At 38.0% G+C, this 15,825-nt stretch overlaps 1 protein-coding gene across 1 annotated transcript; it reads right to left on the reverse strand.

Annotated features, from left to right (window-relative positions):
• Positions 1-6,257: 6,257 nt before the first annotated feature.
• Positions 6,258-15,151, reverse strand: LOC105042555 (cytochrome b561 and DOMON domain-containing protein At3g61750). The gene is made up of 4 exons (XM_073252831.1): positions 14,852-15,151; positions 13,652-14,048; positions 9,976-10,262; positions 6,258-6,621 (listed from the first exon to the last, which is right to left on the reverse strand). Exons 1-4 carry the CDS (start codon positions 14,999-15,001, stop codon positions 6,361-6,363), a joined length of 1,095 nt encoding a protein of 364 aa, XP_073108932.1. The 5' UTR covers positions 15,002-15,151; the 3' UTR covers positions 6,258-6,360.
• Positions 15,152-15,825: the final 674 nt, after the last annotated feature.

A 15,825-nucleotide genomic window follows, 5' to 3' on the forward strand; every position in this document is an offset into this window, starting at 1 on the left:
TGGTGTGCAAGTTTCTCACCAATTAATATCAATACTTGCAGTCTCACATACGTAACATCATGATACCGCTCGGATATTTAACCATTAATTATAGCATTGAAACATTAAGCTCATTCCACTTATCCATAAGTCAACGATTCTTTTACTTGCCTGGTGTTTCTCTCTCTTCTTTCTTTGTGACCCCATGTATAACTAAGCTGATGCGATGTCCTACTATTAAAAAACATGGAGAGAGGAGAAATGCTACGGTAATAGAAAGCCCATAATTACAAGAATAATATGTCGCAGCAACATGTAGGTATCCTAGGCTCCTAGCATAATCTACGGCCTAATCTGCAGCTATATTTATTGATGAAAGAGACAATAGACAAATAACACATGATCAGCTATTTAATTTTTTTGTCCATGTGTGATTAATTACCGAGCTGAGCTAACACTGCTTTAAAGCTCTAGGGTCATTTTCTTTGGCAATATGCTTATGGGAGTACTGTACCTGCAAAAGGTTCCAAATAAAGTAGCTCCGTGTTAATTTTTGGCCCCCAAAGAAAGGAGGAGAATCCCTTATGGAATATACTTAAGAGTAATAATATATATATATAACATGCAGCATCTCTTTAATTTGTATCCAAGCTGGAACGAATCCCTTCTCCAACCAGAAACCATTATGCCGATCACGGAACTGGAGAAGCCGTTCTCTCCGGTTCTCTCCACGCCTCGCAAAGCTCGCTGCAACCACTTTTTTGCACTTCATGTCCCGTAATGACGCGTGTCCCAACGATAATGCGGCACGTTGCCCATTCTACCACGAGCTATAAACCATTTTGCCAAAAGGTGGTGGGTTTATCCAAAAAGGAGCCTCATCCTTTTCCATCCTTCAGCAACCGTGCTCATAATACTTTTGAAGTGCTGCTACGTACGTCATGATAATATAATAAAATAAAAAGTGCTAACATGCTCGTCCGAGAACCTTCCAGAAGAAAGATGTAAATGCCAATATTTACAGATCTACTCCTGGGAGTATCTAAAAATCATGATTTTACCAACCATTTGAAAGATGTTTTAGAACTTTCATTTTTTTAATTTATCCCCAGGATAAATTATCGAACTGGCAAGGAAAATGGACAGAACCCCGCTGATCCCCAATAGTTTTAGTTTTACTAAGATTATCCTCATGTTTTATCCCAAATATCACTTATCACCACGAGAAAGGCATATTTATCTTTTAATCTAAGAAATAGTTACCATAATATTAGCTGTACGTACTCCAGGACAAAGTAATTTTATCCTCTGCTCATTGATCGTATGGTAGTGTCCTCCCAAGTAATTAATTCCACACAAAATTCCAATGGAAGAACGGTGAATAACCTGACCGCCCAACAAAGGCTGGCTAGCGGTGGAAACCCTCCCTTCGGCCCCGCGCGGACTCTCTCCAACCATCGCTTTCCAGAGGGGAACCAGCGGCAGCTTTCGTCTTGGGAGCGTTTGGAGAGATGCCGAGGGAAGCTCGGCCCCACCCCTGCCAATGATTGGTGTAGCTTTGGGTCGGGGGAAGAGCCTCCTCGCTTTGGCTTCCAGCTTTGGGGCCGGCAAGCATCCAGAGGAGATGTCGACACCAGCTGGAAGTGGGGTGATGGCTTTGTCTCCTTGTGTGGACTTTTGGCCTCATACACAGCAGCGGGACCCGCCGTCCCATCCCCTCTCGGATCGCTCCATTATTAGTGGCTCCCACCATTCACTCCCTTTGCCTTTTTCCCCTCCCCTTCTTAGCTCCGTCCATTGCATCCATTCCTTTCCCGGTGCCTTTTCACCAAAGTAACTAACGTGGTGAAGGTAAAACGGCACCCACTCTAGCTAGAGAGGACATAGAGCCTCTGTTTGGGTGGCCTATAATTCGGGGAGCACTATCAATTGTCATGAAGTGGTGATGGACGAGGTTGCGGCTATAGCTCATTAATGATCCGGTTTCTCTTTGTTAGTATGTGAAATCTAACTAGGTTTAATTATTCCTCTACTATTTCCATGTTATAATTGGTGGCACTGTCCTTGTTGTGCCGTAACACCAATCGGTCTTGCCAAAGGTTTAAGATTGTGATATCAAACTTTTAAAATATTTTTTAATAAAAAATCGAATGGGGATCTCTTGTAACTAACATACTGGTGCACATCCAGTACATCTATCTTCTCAAGCTTTCACACACACACACACAAAAAAGGGGACAATGAAAGCAAGATCAGACAGGTCTTACATTATAAGTTTCAGATTGAAAGCTTAAAAGATAAGGAATTCTTGCCCCGATTGTTTGTCCCTTTTGTGATATAACATTTGCTACAAGGTTGGAAAATAAATAATTGGATCTCAGTAGGTATTGCAGAAGGTGTTATTTCCGGGTCAATGTGATAGCAAGAATGAACTTGTCACAAGTCGCTGAAGTACCAAACCAGGGGAACCGTCGGTCCGTATGGTCTTGTCCAAAACGAGATTATGTGGGGTTTACTAATGATCTTAATCACGGATTCCCCTTCTCTCTTTTGTTTTTTTGGTTACAGGATTCCCCTTCTTCAATTGATCGAGACATGAACATACCACCAAGCTCGAAATGGCCCAATCAAGTACAGGAAGAGAAAGGCCCAGCATCTGTCCTGGCCCAAGCGGGTGCAAAATAACCCTTGTTTGCGTCACACCGCGATTTGTTTGGGCTTCAATCGATGTCCATGCTCTCTCTCTCTCTCTCTCGCCTAAGAAAAAAACAGAGGGTCTCTTTCCTGTGGCCTATCTGAATGAAGGTCGTGCTTGGTTGCTGAAAACAGCAAGTGAAGGTGGAGTTTAATTGTAAATCTTTTTCCAAAAAGAGACTAAGTTCACTTCATTGTTTATAAACTTCGTTGCAGTTTTTTTTTTTTTTAAACGAACAGATGATGGTGAACTAAAAGCTAGGGAATTCTTTTGTTTATTAGACCAACAAGCCACCCCATTTTAGCATTAAAAATATTTCAGTCTTTCCTGTTAATTAATGACTGACTTTGTTTGCTCGCGGGTTGCATCACATTCATGGATCCATGTTATTGGATTCCATTTTCTAGTAAATTCCATCCTTGCCCGCCGTGGCGGTAGCCCAGTAGAAATGGACCTCCGCCTCCACGCAAGTGATCCAAATTCAAATCGTGAGTAAATGCTGGAGGGAGGATTCCTTCTGATGGCTTGGGTGCAGATGTTGGAAGCGGCACTGATCTTCTGACATTTCGATGGTGTTGGAGTGACGTACTCATTCAATACGATGAAGAGTGACTTACTCTTATGTCTGAATCAAATATTTTTCAGCGAAAAGAGGGTTTTTCGGATTCGTCTAGAGAGGTTCTCTACATCGATCTCCTCTCTTCTCTCTCCTTTTTGTTATTAAAAAAAAAAAAATCCTATCCTTGATCATGGAGCTATGGGCACTTACAATCAAACACGAAAAAAAGAACCACGGCAATGTCTTATTTGCAAAAGATGAGCTTCAAGTACTCCAGAAGCAAACAATGTCTAGATCGAACGGTAGGCCTGCTCCAAAAGATGAAACGAGGGAAGGGACCCACCGTAAGACTATGATCGCGTGTTTTTTCGATAGATCCAAACTGTCCATTTGGTGGGCCATCTTCGAGACCTGACGCCGGGGGAAGACAAAGGGGGTCGCCCTCGGGTAATTGACCGTGCTTCTCGCCCAGCATGGACACCTGATGTGGGCCCCAGAACCTTTTCGCTGAAACGAGCGCGCCGCTGGGTCCTTGTGGTGATGCAGCCGTAGTGGGCTCCACCATGATTTTTACGGAGTGATACGTCTCGACCGTTTAAATCATCCCCTGACAGCTGGTGAGTTTCTATTGGCCCAGTTGGCCATCCCGCTGTGACATCAAGCACCGACTTTAGAGTAGCAATATGGTTACCCGTGCTCTTATGCACCAAGAAAAAAAAAAAAAAAAGGAAAAGAAAATTTACGTTATTCTGGGCTGATTCTGTTTTTTCTTTAGTAACATGCTTATCATTAATTATCTTGATCATAAAATAAAAGATTTATGTAGGTCAAGCGCTTGGAAAAACGTCTCCTATGTAGGTCATTGCTTCGTTGTCTATCAAGTCGATGTCTCCTGAAGCCCATCTGCTACTATTGGATGATGCTCGAACTCTCATTGATAGATGCTCTAGCTGTTCGATTAGATATATTTATAGGAAGGATAGTAATGTAACTGATTGGATGGCATTGCATATGATGACTAAGCATATTGGGAGTGTTATTTGATTGACTGTAGCAGAATTTCTCTGCTGTCTTCATGATTTAGTCATGTTCGACACTTCTGGATGTATTTTTTATGCAAAGGCTTCTTAACATACCCGGGCTCACCAAAAAAAAAAACTCTTAAAGATCACACATACAGCTTTCTTTAATTGGAGTTCTCTACGGTTGGACTCTAAGTTGGTCCTGTGTACGATCCAAATCTCAAAGTTCCTCTCTTAAAAGAAAAAAGAAATTTTGAATTCAACTCATAAAGTTCCATTGATGCTCTTTATTATAGTACTTGAGATTTTAAGGTTAAACCATAGATTTTGCTAATTATTCCTTGTGAAGTTACAATGAGCAAAGAGTAGCTCTTTGGTTTATTTAGACACCGTGGTTTGAGAAATGATTTCATTGTTCTCATAAAAAACTGAGATATAGCATTGAGCATGAGATGCATGCACCAAAAGGAGCTGGATGGTGAATTTGTCTTGTTCTTATAGCAACCCATATACATGATGAAGCTAACCAGGCAACTGACTGGATAGCCAAGCATGCATAGGAGCTTGATGTTAAGTTGCAGGCTGCCGACTAGTTTCCTTGGCACTACATGTCAAGTTGCAGGCTGCCGACTAGTTTCGTTGGAGCCTAATAGATGGATGTAGATTCAAGTGTAAAATTTATATACTCTTGCAAGCGGTTGTTATATTCCAGTCAAAACAGAAGTTAATAGACGGACTGGCCTATGTACATTTAAGGTTATCTAAAATCCCTTACCTATCTGATGTGAAATTACCCCACTCTCCAACACAAGGAACTGAAATTCTAAAGAATTCTGCCCGCTACCAAAGCCTAAACCTCGAGACAAAGGAAATACGAATCACTAGGCTAAGCCCTGACTTGTTACCTTCAAAGTCCTGACTTTATTCCCTAGAACCAACTTCTTTATCTTGCGTGCAAAAATTTGGTCTTAAAGCAATGACAAATTCACCGTACTTAGTGTTCATCAGTGTACTCAAATATTTGGCAGGTGGCATCGAATTTAAGGAAGTACCAACAATGTTATGATGATTACTATTTCTTACTCGGCTCATAAAAAAAAAAAAGGACTATGGTATCCTAGTGTTGGTGGTCACATCAATTTTATGTGGTGAAACTGGTTAGTCATACACTGGTCATTAAGCTTATTAACTTCTCAACTGAACAAATGTGATCATCATTTTGTACCTCTAAACTCCAAATTATAGGTATTGGCATCATCTGAGTAAACAAAACTGTCATTTTCTGCTCCAGAACAACAAATCCCCATACTTTCACTTGGGGCAGATGAACCTTATTAATCAATAGCAATTGGACCATTGTATCCTCAGAAGTGACCTGCATCTTGCATAAATAATTATAATAATCGGAATAGTAGTGCTAGTAGTAATAACACAACAACAATAATGATAACAAAGAATAATTTCACCCTAATATAGATCTCCAAAACCTTAAAATCTCATTCAAGAGATGCACGGAAGCTCAAGTGAAACATTTACAAATGAGGTGAGTCAATAAATGATTTATGGGGAAGCATGTATGGAACAAAGTGGGAAGAAATATCACCAGTGTGATGGCTTCAATCATCAAGCCCCGGATTATATGTCATACTGGTCTGTAACTAGTTTCAGCCTACTTATCCTTGAATAAGCTGAACTTAATGAGACGATCTTGAGTCTTTGCTATAACTTGCAACTATCTTGCCAAAGCTGCTGATAGATAGAAATTTTCATGGCCTTCATGATTTTATTTCATTCAACAAATCTGCTAAACTAACCATCTTGAAAACGCATAAAAACCAAACAAATGTGAAATCTGCCAAATGAAAAGGAGCATGAAACTTTTCAATTCAATGTCAAATCAAGACTTATCAACTTTTTTACAAAAATGGAGAAAAGGTGGGAGCACCAATGCTGACCATGATCGCTCATCTGAAAATGGTTTTTGAAGGATATGTAACAAAAAAAAATATATATATATATATATATATATATATATCAACATCACACCTAATGAAAACCATACTTTAACCTTAATGATCATAAAACCATCAATCAATCAAGTTGCATCAGTTTGTCGTATAAGCGACATTTCTCTTGGACCATCTAGTCCACAACAGGACTTCCAGAATGATCGATGCAATTAGCAGGACAGCAAGATTGAAACCATAACCAACTTTCCAGGAAGACCCTGCATCTCCAACTTGAATCCCAAGAACGATATTAACTGCTGCAAAGAATAGTGCAAGCCTCCCAGTCCAGTGGTGATACCAATTCCAGTATTTACGGATTTTGGAGTCTTTATTGGGTCGTAAAAAAAAGGCTATCACCTGTATGGCGGGAATTACAATCAGAAATTCAGAGCAAGCATGAACGGAAGTATAGCAGAATGCATATAATCTGTTTATGGTTAATATTTACTTGCAGAAAAGACAGCTTTCATTATATTTCAGATGGAGAAACAGCCAGATGCACAAAATTGAAAAGTATCATTATTTGCTGAAAAGTATGTAGCCAATTGGACTTATCTCAGCCAGTTGTCACCCTTCTCCTCATTTGGAGTGGTCCTGAGTTTGAATCAGGATGGTGGCACTTCCACCGCGGTTCTCAAAAAGATTAAAAAGGGAAATTAATATCTGCAGATGAGGAGCTATAACCTAGGATGTCAATTGCAAGCATGCTCATTTCAGATGTGCACAAAATGACGGTCTAGGTGCCTATGTCATGTGCGTGGAGGTTGCAACTTCTAGATAGAATTAAGATTGATGATAACTGTGAAATCCTGGAAGCTTGCTCGTGTAAAACTACACCATATTAAAGATGCTGGAATGGTAACTTCTGCCCATAATACACCATGCCTTCACTCTAAGCTTCACATATATATTGTACCAGAATCAAGTTGCTAATGGGCAGTGACAGATAATGCTGCATATTGAAAAATGTCAGCTTGTATACTTTGTATTGGAATAGATAGACTAAGAAGTTGCCTGCAGATATAAAAGGATGTTTCCAAATTTTCTTTCATGAAAGCTGAAAGTTGAACTTAAATCATAAGGAGTTAAATCTATAACAACCTAGGACCTCAACTAAAAAGGCTAGCTAGAAAGTATCATTTAGGTTCATTGGCCCCATACAAATACTATAGATCTACCAAGTAAATAACCAATGTGGGACTAAATATATGCTCGTACAAGTCCTTACATACTCATTCCATTTAAGCTCTGGCATCCTTGCTTGGTATGGGTCTAAATCCATTCAAATCAAATTACAAGTACCACAAATCCAATCGCAAACATCACGATTAGTCTATGGTCGACTCAAATGGGTCTATCTTGCGGTATTCCTTAGTCCCCATTGGTCATGGGTCGGGTCCGCGTTGATACCATTTGTAACAATCCAAAATCTTACCTAAAAAAACTAGCTAGAAGCTATTATTTTGGTTCTTTGACCCTATATAAATATCTAAGATCTATCTAGTGTATGGCCGATGTAAGATTAAATACACACTCGTATGGATCCTCATAGAATCAGCATCATTCAATGCATCAAAACTTAATATTTCATGATATACAAGGAATTTATTAGAACTATAAGGAACGTCGCATAATTTTTGCTTCTTGCAACTTTTTTTTTTATTTTTTATTTTTTTTGACCCCTTGTTTTCTAATAACCATAACTATAACCATTAAAAAAAAGGCTTAACCTGGATGTCCAAAATTTCCTTTATAAATCCTTCTACACAATCATTCTTATTGCTCTAGCTTCCCTAATGCAAGGTTTATTATATCCTTTCTAACAGCTCTCATCCAGGATATCTTGGGTGTTTTACCAAAAAATGGATTTCCTATTCATCTTCCTCTCTTCTTTTATGACTCATGATACCTCTTCCTTTCTAGGGCCCTCTTGATCCTTGTTGTGAATGTCTACTTTCTCCATTGCTATATGATAACAAGTACATCTCTTACTCTTCTTTGATATTACTTGTCCCAAATACCATCTTTTCTATTTCTACCCGGTATTATAAAGTACTGGTTGGAAATTTTCATTACATAATAGGTTCCCTTCCCTTATGTTTTCTGAAAATATTTATTAAAGATAATGTTCCTACAATCCTATGCATACTTGTTTTTAGGTTCCCTATTCAACTTTGGGAGCTTATAAGGTTTTACCAAAAAAATAGGCTCATTTTATTGTTGAACATAACGATCCATTATACTATTTTTGGCAGTGGCATGTCTTATAAAAAATTGTTTCTTTCAAGGGCATGTGACCAGCACAGGACAACCAGAGAACTCCTCTTAGCATCGGCAATCTTTTATGCTTTATAAAAAATTGTTTCTTTCAAGGGCATGTGACAAGCACATGACACCCAGAGAACTCCTCTTAGCATCAGCAAACTTTCTTTAGGTATACTAATAATGTCATTTCCTATCTTTCCACTCTTCTACATAACAACTGAAATAACACAAGAATACCAGAATGGGATTTTACCTGGACATCATTATTTAGGTTCACTTCCAGTTCTTTTTGCAGTAATATTGCATCCATATACTCAGTCTTTTCAGTTAATGTGACCTCTATGCACATCTTTCGCTAATTTTCTGTATGATGCTCATTTAGCATTCAAACGTACTTTCAGTACATCAGGTCGTAAATATTGCAGCACCTTAATGGCTCATCCTAAATGTCAGTAATTAATTCATTTTTTATCACAAGCTGAAGAGACAAGAGTGTAAAATGACCCAATTATGGACTATTATGACTATCAGTTTTCTCACCACGAATTCTGCTGAAGCATCTTACTGTTCTGTCAAAGACATCCTTGATGATCTTAATATAGATCTTGCATATGCCTTTTCTAGTTAATGCCTGCAAGTTTGACCCTTGTGTATATGGTCATGTTTGTTTTTCAAGTCAATAGTCTGAATGATACCCTTTTCTCACTGACCAAATTGAAGGTAAGCTAATCTTCTAGCAGCTACAAAACACTAGTATTGGGAACAAGTAGCTTTTCTATCCCACATTCAATGCAGTGCTAGCATCAAACTAACAACTACCTCGAACATTATATGAGAAATATCTGTCTTGATTATTCCATTCCTTTTGGTAGGATAGCAGGAAAAAAATCATTTTGGATTGTAACTAGTTGGTTATGAGCTAGCAAGAAAGCAAAGCAATATATCTTGTGCACCAAATTTGCCTGCACCAGATTCATATAGGCTTATAATCTGCATAATCCATAACACATGACCAAGATAAAATACAGCAAAAGTTTCAGTCAGATAAAATTTAGTTAAATCATAGAATTTATTTACTTGAAGAATGCAATTTCGTATGACCTTAAATGCTTACTTTCTCTGTTGCTTCTATAAGCAACAACCTTGAATAACCATACTTGACTTTCTTTTGACCAAATCAAATTGCTTCTTAGCATTCAATTTACCAACATAGATCACATTATGAACTTGTGTGCTAGGTGGAGCCAACGTATTATTAATTTGGAAGATCTCATTCCTTGGCAGTTGGCACAGCACATTCACCATTATCTGATGCATATATGGAAGTAATGTTCCCACATGGGAAAGAGGATTTGATACCATGACTTCTATCCCATAGAAATAAAATAAAAACATCAAAACATACTCAGGAATATTTTTAAACAAGGAAAAGATCATCTTACAGACCTGAAGAATACCTAACACAAGGACAAAAATGCCTAGGCCCCTGTGTGCAGTGACATTTGCATGCAGTTTGTCATATAGTGCGATTCCAGCCACCACAGCCGCAAGACCAAAAATAAATCCAATAAATTGAATGACCACATGAAGGTAATACCATAGTGGTTCCCGATGCTTGCAATATCTTGCAATAATGGCTCCAATAGGTAGAAGCACACCCCACCCAAATACAGCTAGTGCTCCATGGGCCCTTTTCAGATTGGATGGGTAGGAAGAAGAAGCTGATGAAGTACCTGGAGACAAGTTCACAATTGTAAATTCTATATTAAGAAGGATTAGTTGACAAGTGCACTAAAGAAAGTTACAAAGATCCAGAAATGATTCAACCATAGCCAACATACAAATGCCTTGAATTGAAAACTAGGTTGGGATTGATCCCAAGATTCAATGGCATCTACATTTTTTTTTAACAGGAACTTGAAAGCAAACACAGATCCATTTGTTACAGCAATAGAACTTAAAAAAAAAAAAAAGAAAAGAAAATGTTCTTCATGTAAGGCTAATTATCAAATGCAACCTCGCAATAGGTGATGCAAGAAAGAAAGTTGGACATGCTGGTTTGGTTTTAAGCTCAGATAAAGATTATTGGATGTCTTGAAACTGTTGCTCGAAGAGGTCCACTGATGAAGATTGTGGTTTGAATATTTTGGATCCAGATACTAACATACTTGAGCAAGGTCTAGTTTATAGATTTGAAGGTTTTTCTAGAGCAACAGACTCAAAAAGGGCTGCTTGGATTTTCTAGAAGACATTAATTTTAGAAGATAATGAGTGAACTAAAAATAGGTCCAAAAAGAGGATCTTCTGTTCTAGATGAAAATTTTGGGTATAAAATTCAGGGAATAGAATAAATTAAAACAGTAAAATACAAAATCATAAGCACATATAGCAATTGTAGCATAACATACTGCAAATTTAATGGCAGTTACAGGGTATATGTTCCCTGTTTAAAAAGCAAGAAATGCCATGCGCTTTGTGTGGGTGGCAGATAGACAGCTAAAGGAGAGTATGCTGTAATAATACGAAGGTAGAAACAACAAGAATCAGAAAAACTAAAAGTGAAGGCTACTTTGGTATACATCTAGGAGAATCTGCAGGGATCAGAATTAAGGATTTTCCCTGAAAAATTAAGTCTCTTTAATAGCACTTTATGTCAAAGTATTTACGGAAAAAGAGAAAAAATAAGAGAGAAAAGAGAGAGAAAAAGAACTTTATTATCTCTATTTTGATTTCATTCAATACATCTCAAAGGTTATTTATACTAGTGTACCGACTCCATAAATATAAAGTAATAACAACTAATATAGAATCAGGCTAATAAAGAAAAATGATAGAGAATAATGTCCACAAAGAAAAATGCTATAGGACTGCATCAACAAAGGAAAATATTATAGGTTGTCACATGATCTCTAAAATCATGTGATCACCTAAAATCATGCTAACACTCCTCAAACTCAAGATGGTATTGTAGGTGCCAACTTGAGTTTGAAAATTAGATCACAAATGTACTCAGAAACTAGTATGATAAACTGACATGTCTGCTAGTGTGGCTGATTTAGATGACATGATTGTGAGAATACATAAAAGGTGACAGTCGCAATAAGGCCAACACTCAAAGAAAAGACAGCTGAAGACCAATGATTCTTACTGACAAAAATATTGCAGGAGAAAAAGTCGAAGCTCAAAGAGAAGGCAGCCGAAGGCTGATGATTCTTGCAAATAAAAATGCCATAGAAGAGAAGGTCGGTACTTAAAGAGAAGATAGCAGAAGATCAATGATCCTTACAAATAAAAACGTCATATAAAAGAAGGCCGGTGCTCCAAGAGAAAACAGCCGAAAGCTAATGATAGAGAGAAACTTATCAAGCGATAATAAGAAGAAACAACTAAAGATCTGAAGTCGAGGAGAAAAGAAGTGGAGAATAGCTACGAATTCATCTAAAATAAAAGATTTTCAGATCTTAGTCTAACAAAAAATAGATGATCCGCAAATCCACAGAAGAATAGAAGCCTGCAGAAAAACAGAGATTGATAGATCGATGATGTGGCCATAGAAAAGGAGAAAGAGATGATGATGGCATATTAGGTCAGCGATGGCTCTGATACCATGTTAAAATATTTGAGAAAGAAGAGAAAAAATAAGAAAAAAAAAGAGATAGAAAAGAAACTTTATTATCTCTGTTTCGATTTCATTCAATACATCGTAGAGGTTATTTATACTAGTATACAGACTCCGTAAATGAAATATTATAATAACTAATATAGAATCAAGCTAACAAAGAAAAATGATACAGAATAATGTTAAGAAAAGAAAATGCTATGGGATCGCATCAACAAAGAAAAATATTATGGATTATCATATGATCCCTAAAATCATGTAATTATCTAGAATCATGCGAGTACCAAAAATCATGCTAACACTTTCCCTCAAACTCAAGGTGGTACTGTAGGTGCCAACTTGAGTTTGAAAATTAGAACACGAATGCACTTGGAAGCTAATATGATAAACTAATATGTTTGTTGATGTGGTTGATTTAGATGACGTGACTATGAGAAGATATAGAAGGTGGCGGTCACAGTAAGACCTGAGCTCAAAGAAAAGGCAGTCAAAGATCGATAATTTTTGCTGACAAAAATGCCATCAAGAGAGAAAGTCGGCACTCAAAAAGAAGGCAGCCAAAGGCCGATGATTCTTGCAAACAAAAACACCATAGAAGAAAAGGCCGGCACTCAAAGAGAAGGTAGCCAAAAGCCGATGATTCTTGCAGACAAAAATGTTATATAGAAGAAAGTCAATACTTCAAGAGAAAGCAGTCGAAATCCAATGATAGAGAAAAATTTGCAAAACGATAAAGAAAAGACAACTGAACATATGAAGCCAAGGAGAAAAGCAATGGAGAATAACTACAAATTCATCTAAAAATACTTGGATTTTAATCTACCAAAAAATAGATGATCTAAAGATCCACTGAAGAACAAAGAATCTACAAAAAAACAGAGATTGATGGATCGACGACGGGGACCATAGTAAAGGTGAAGAGATGATGATGGCATATTAAGTTATCGATGGCTCTGATACTATGTTAAAATATTTACAAGAAAAGAGAAAAAATAAAAGAGTAAAGAGAGAAAAAGAAACTTTATTACCTCTATCTCGATTTCATTCGATACATCTTAGAGATTATTTATACCAGTGTATAGACTCCGTAAATGAAAAATACTAACAACTAATACAGAAGTAGGCTAACAAAGAAAAATAATATAGAATAATGTTAATAAAGAAAACTGCTATGGGATCGCACCAACAAAAGAAAATATTATGGGTTATCATGTGATCCTTAAAATCATGTGATCATCTAGAATCATGTGATCACCTAGAATCATGCTAACACTTTAAAAATGAAAGAATTCTGATATCCTTCTTAGATTTTCTATGGATGCTTCGGGAAATTTGCATATGGCCTTGAAATTTAGAAATTATTATCAGAATTCTAACTATCTATTTATGCAAAAGAACATCCTACATGTTCCCAAAATAATGAATATAATTTATAGACAAATCAAGCATTAATAACCTTACAGCCAGAAAAAATACTAAGGAAAATGGCAAGAGTGACAAGACCTGATGAGAAGTCAAAGGAAAGAGATGTCTTATCATCATGTTTTGTTAGGTGCTTATTGACTGGAATTTTCATCCCAAAAGCAAACAAAAGATTTTGCTGAGTAACAGGAGCTGAAAATTTCAACTGGAATGCTATGTAGATTTTGGCCTGTTCAACCACTACTGTAGGCTGAACAGCGGTAGTAAGCAACTGTCCCTGGTTTAATTTGACTTCTGAACTAGACTTTCCACCTAAATAGTATGGCTTGATGTGAGGTATCCCAGTCTTGCCCATCCAACCCACCATTGCACTGGAGCCAACCATCATTCCATCCTTTGAGAATCCCATCCCCACCCAGCCAGTGGCATATGCGGTAGATAGAACGATGCTCAAAACGTTATCTTGGTCCTTGGAGTACTGTAAAAGCCAACGTTATATGTCATAAGAAATGGAAGGATAATTCAATATTTTCACTGCAAGAACAGTTCAGACAACAAATATTTGAAGAAACCTTTCTAATAATGAAAAAGAAGAAACTAGTAAATGATGTGCGATGGGCAGGACATGAACCCAAATGATCGATACAGGTAGCAACCCCGACGATGTTACTAACCGCACTAGCCGGCATCCTCGTCATGTGACCAAAATTACACGAACATTATGGCAATTAGATGTTTAGGACGCTATGTGTCAGGCATTTTCTCAGTCTTTGCATGATTTCATACTTCTTATACTCTGAACATGGATTCTTGATGTCTTGCTCAACGTGCGCGTACTCCATAACTGTACATTACTTGGCCTTCTGCCCTGAATATGATGATCCTGTAGACTCAATCGAACATCAGATCTTCAGGTTTCACATTTAAACATCATCTCGTCGCCCATTCAAACAAGTCCTCTCTCTGTGACACTCCGCGACACCAAAACCCTCCGTACATCAATAATCATCAAGCTCATGTAAAAGAAAGCCAAAAGCTTCACATTCCACCTCACAAACCCCCAAAAAAACACTCACTGGGATCTCCTCCCCATGGCCATTACTTCATGCAAATGCCACTTCATCAGCAATAGAAGTAACAAGATATGAACACTGGAAATGGGTTCAAGACCATAGTTCCGAATCCTAACTAAAGATCCATCACATTATCCACATTTAGGATTTTATCCGGGATAAGCAAAGAAAACAGATGAAAGATGTCATGCGGTGGAGCTATAATTACCCTGAGGATGTAGTTATTCCACACGGCCGAGCATGCAAGGCCTGAATAATTGCTGAGAGAGGCGGGTAGCTCTTCATCGCAGCTCTGCGCACGGGCGGCCCCGATGGCGGCTCCAAGGACAAGGATCAGGGCAAGCAAACCACGCCCCATGACCGACAAATTTCTGAAGCAGTATTAGAGACCAAGAGTGGAAGAGAGGTATAGAGGTTGAGAAGATTCGAAGAGGGAAAGGTGGAAGAGGAGGAGGGTGGGAGGTTGATGTCGCTTCGATTTCAAGATGGATGAGAGGACTAATTTTTGGGTGGTGATAAGAACTGCGATGTGGGGTTGTGGTTGGTGGGCGGGACCGGGAGCCATGGTCTTTATCGCTCTTTAGATCTGAGAAAAGGATAGAGGGGTAAAGAATAATTGCAAGCAATTATCCAAAGATGGAGGAGGTGGGGAGCCAGGGGAGGGAGGGAGAGTGGGTGAGACGTCAGTTTAAACATTAGTGCCACTCGCCCGAGCCGACCGGTTTATAGCCGTTAGATGCCGGTTTGAAGTGGTTGATGCCACTAATTGCCATTATATATAAAATAACAACAAAAATGACGACATTATTTGATAAAATTATCATTTTTGTGCTATAAAAGTATTTGCTAAATTAATATCTGTACAAATTAAAAACAGTGCTACAAGGGTTATGGGGAGAGGAAGCAATCTCCTCCTGGCGCGAGTTTTTCTTGGCACCAGGTTTGGGCCTCCAAGGGGTTTGATAAATTAATAACAATATTGATATGAAGTGATTCTTTTTTACTCTTCTTGCTAAACAATGGAAAATCAAATTACAATATTTATTCGCAATATGTAATGGATGTTATAACAAAATATTGGCTAAGAAATGGTCCTCATACTAATCCATGAATCCCAGTAGTGTTGTCAATATTCCCGACATAGGTTCAGGATGACAATTTTGTCTTGGGCTCGATCTCTAA

The sequence above is a fragment of the Elaeis guineensis genome, chromosome 2 (assembly GCF_000442705.2).
Source record: "Elaeis guineensis isolate ETL-2024a chromosome 2, EG11, whole genome shotgun sequence".
Taxonomy (NCBI): domain Eukaryota; kingdom Viridiplantae; phylum Streptophyta; class Magnoliopsida; order Arecales; family Arecaceae; genus Elaeis; species Elaeis guineensis.

Coding starts and splice junctions, on each gene's coding strand:
- LOC105042555 (XM_073252831.1), bottom strand. CDS start 15,001: ATGGGGCGTGGTTTGCTTGCCCTGATCCTTGTCCTTGGAGCCGCCATC. Junction 14,049..14,851: donor GGAATAACTACATCCTCAGG/GTAATTATAGCT, acceptor TGGCTTTTACAG/TACTCCAAGGACCAAGATAA. Junction 6,622..9,975: donor TTGTGTTAGGTATTCTTCAG/GTCTGTAAGATG, acceptor CCCGCCATACAG/GTGATAGCCTTTTTTTTACG.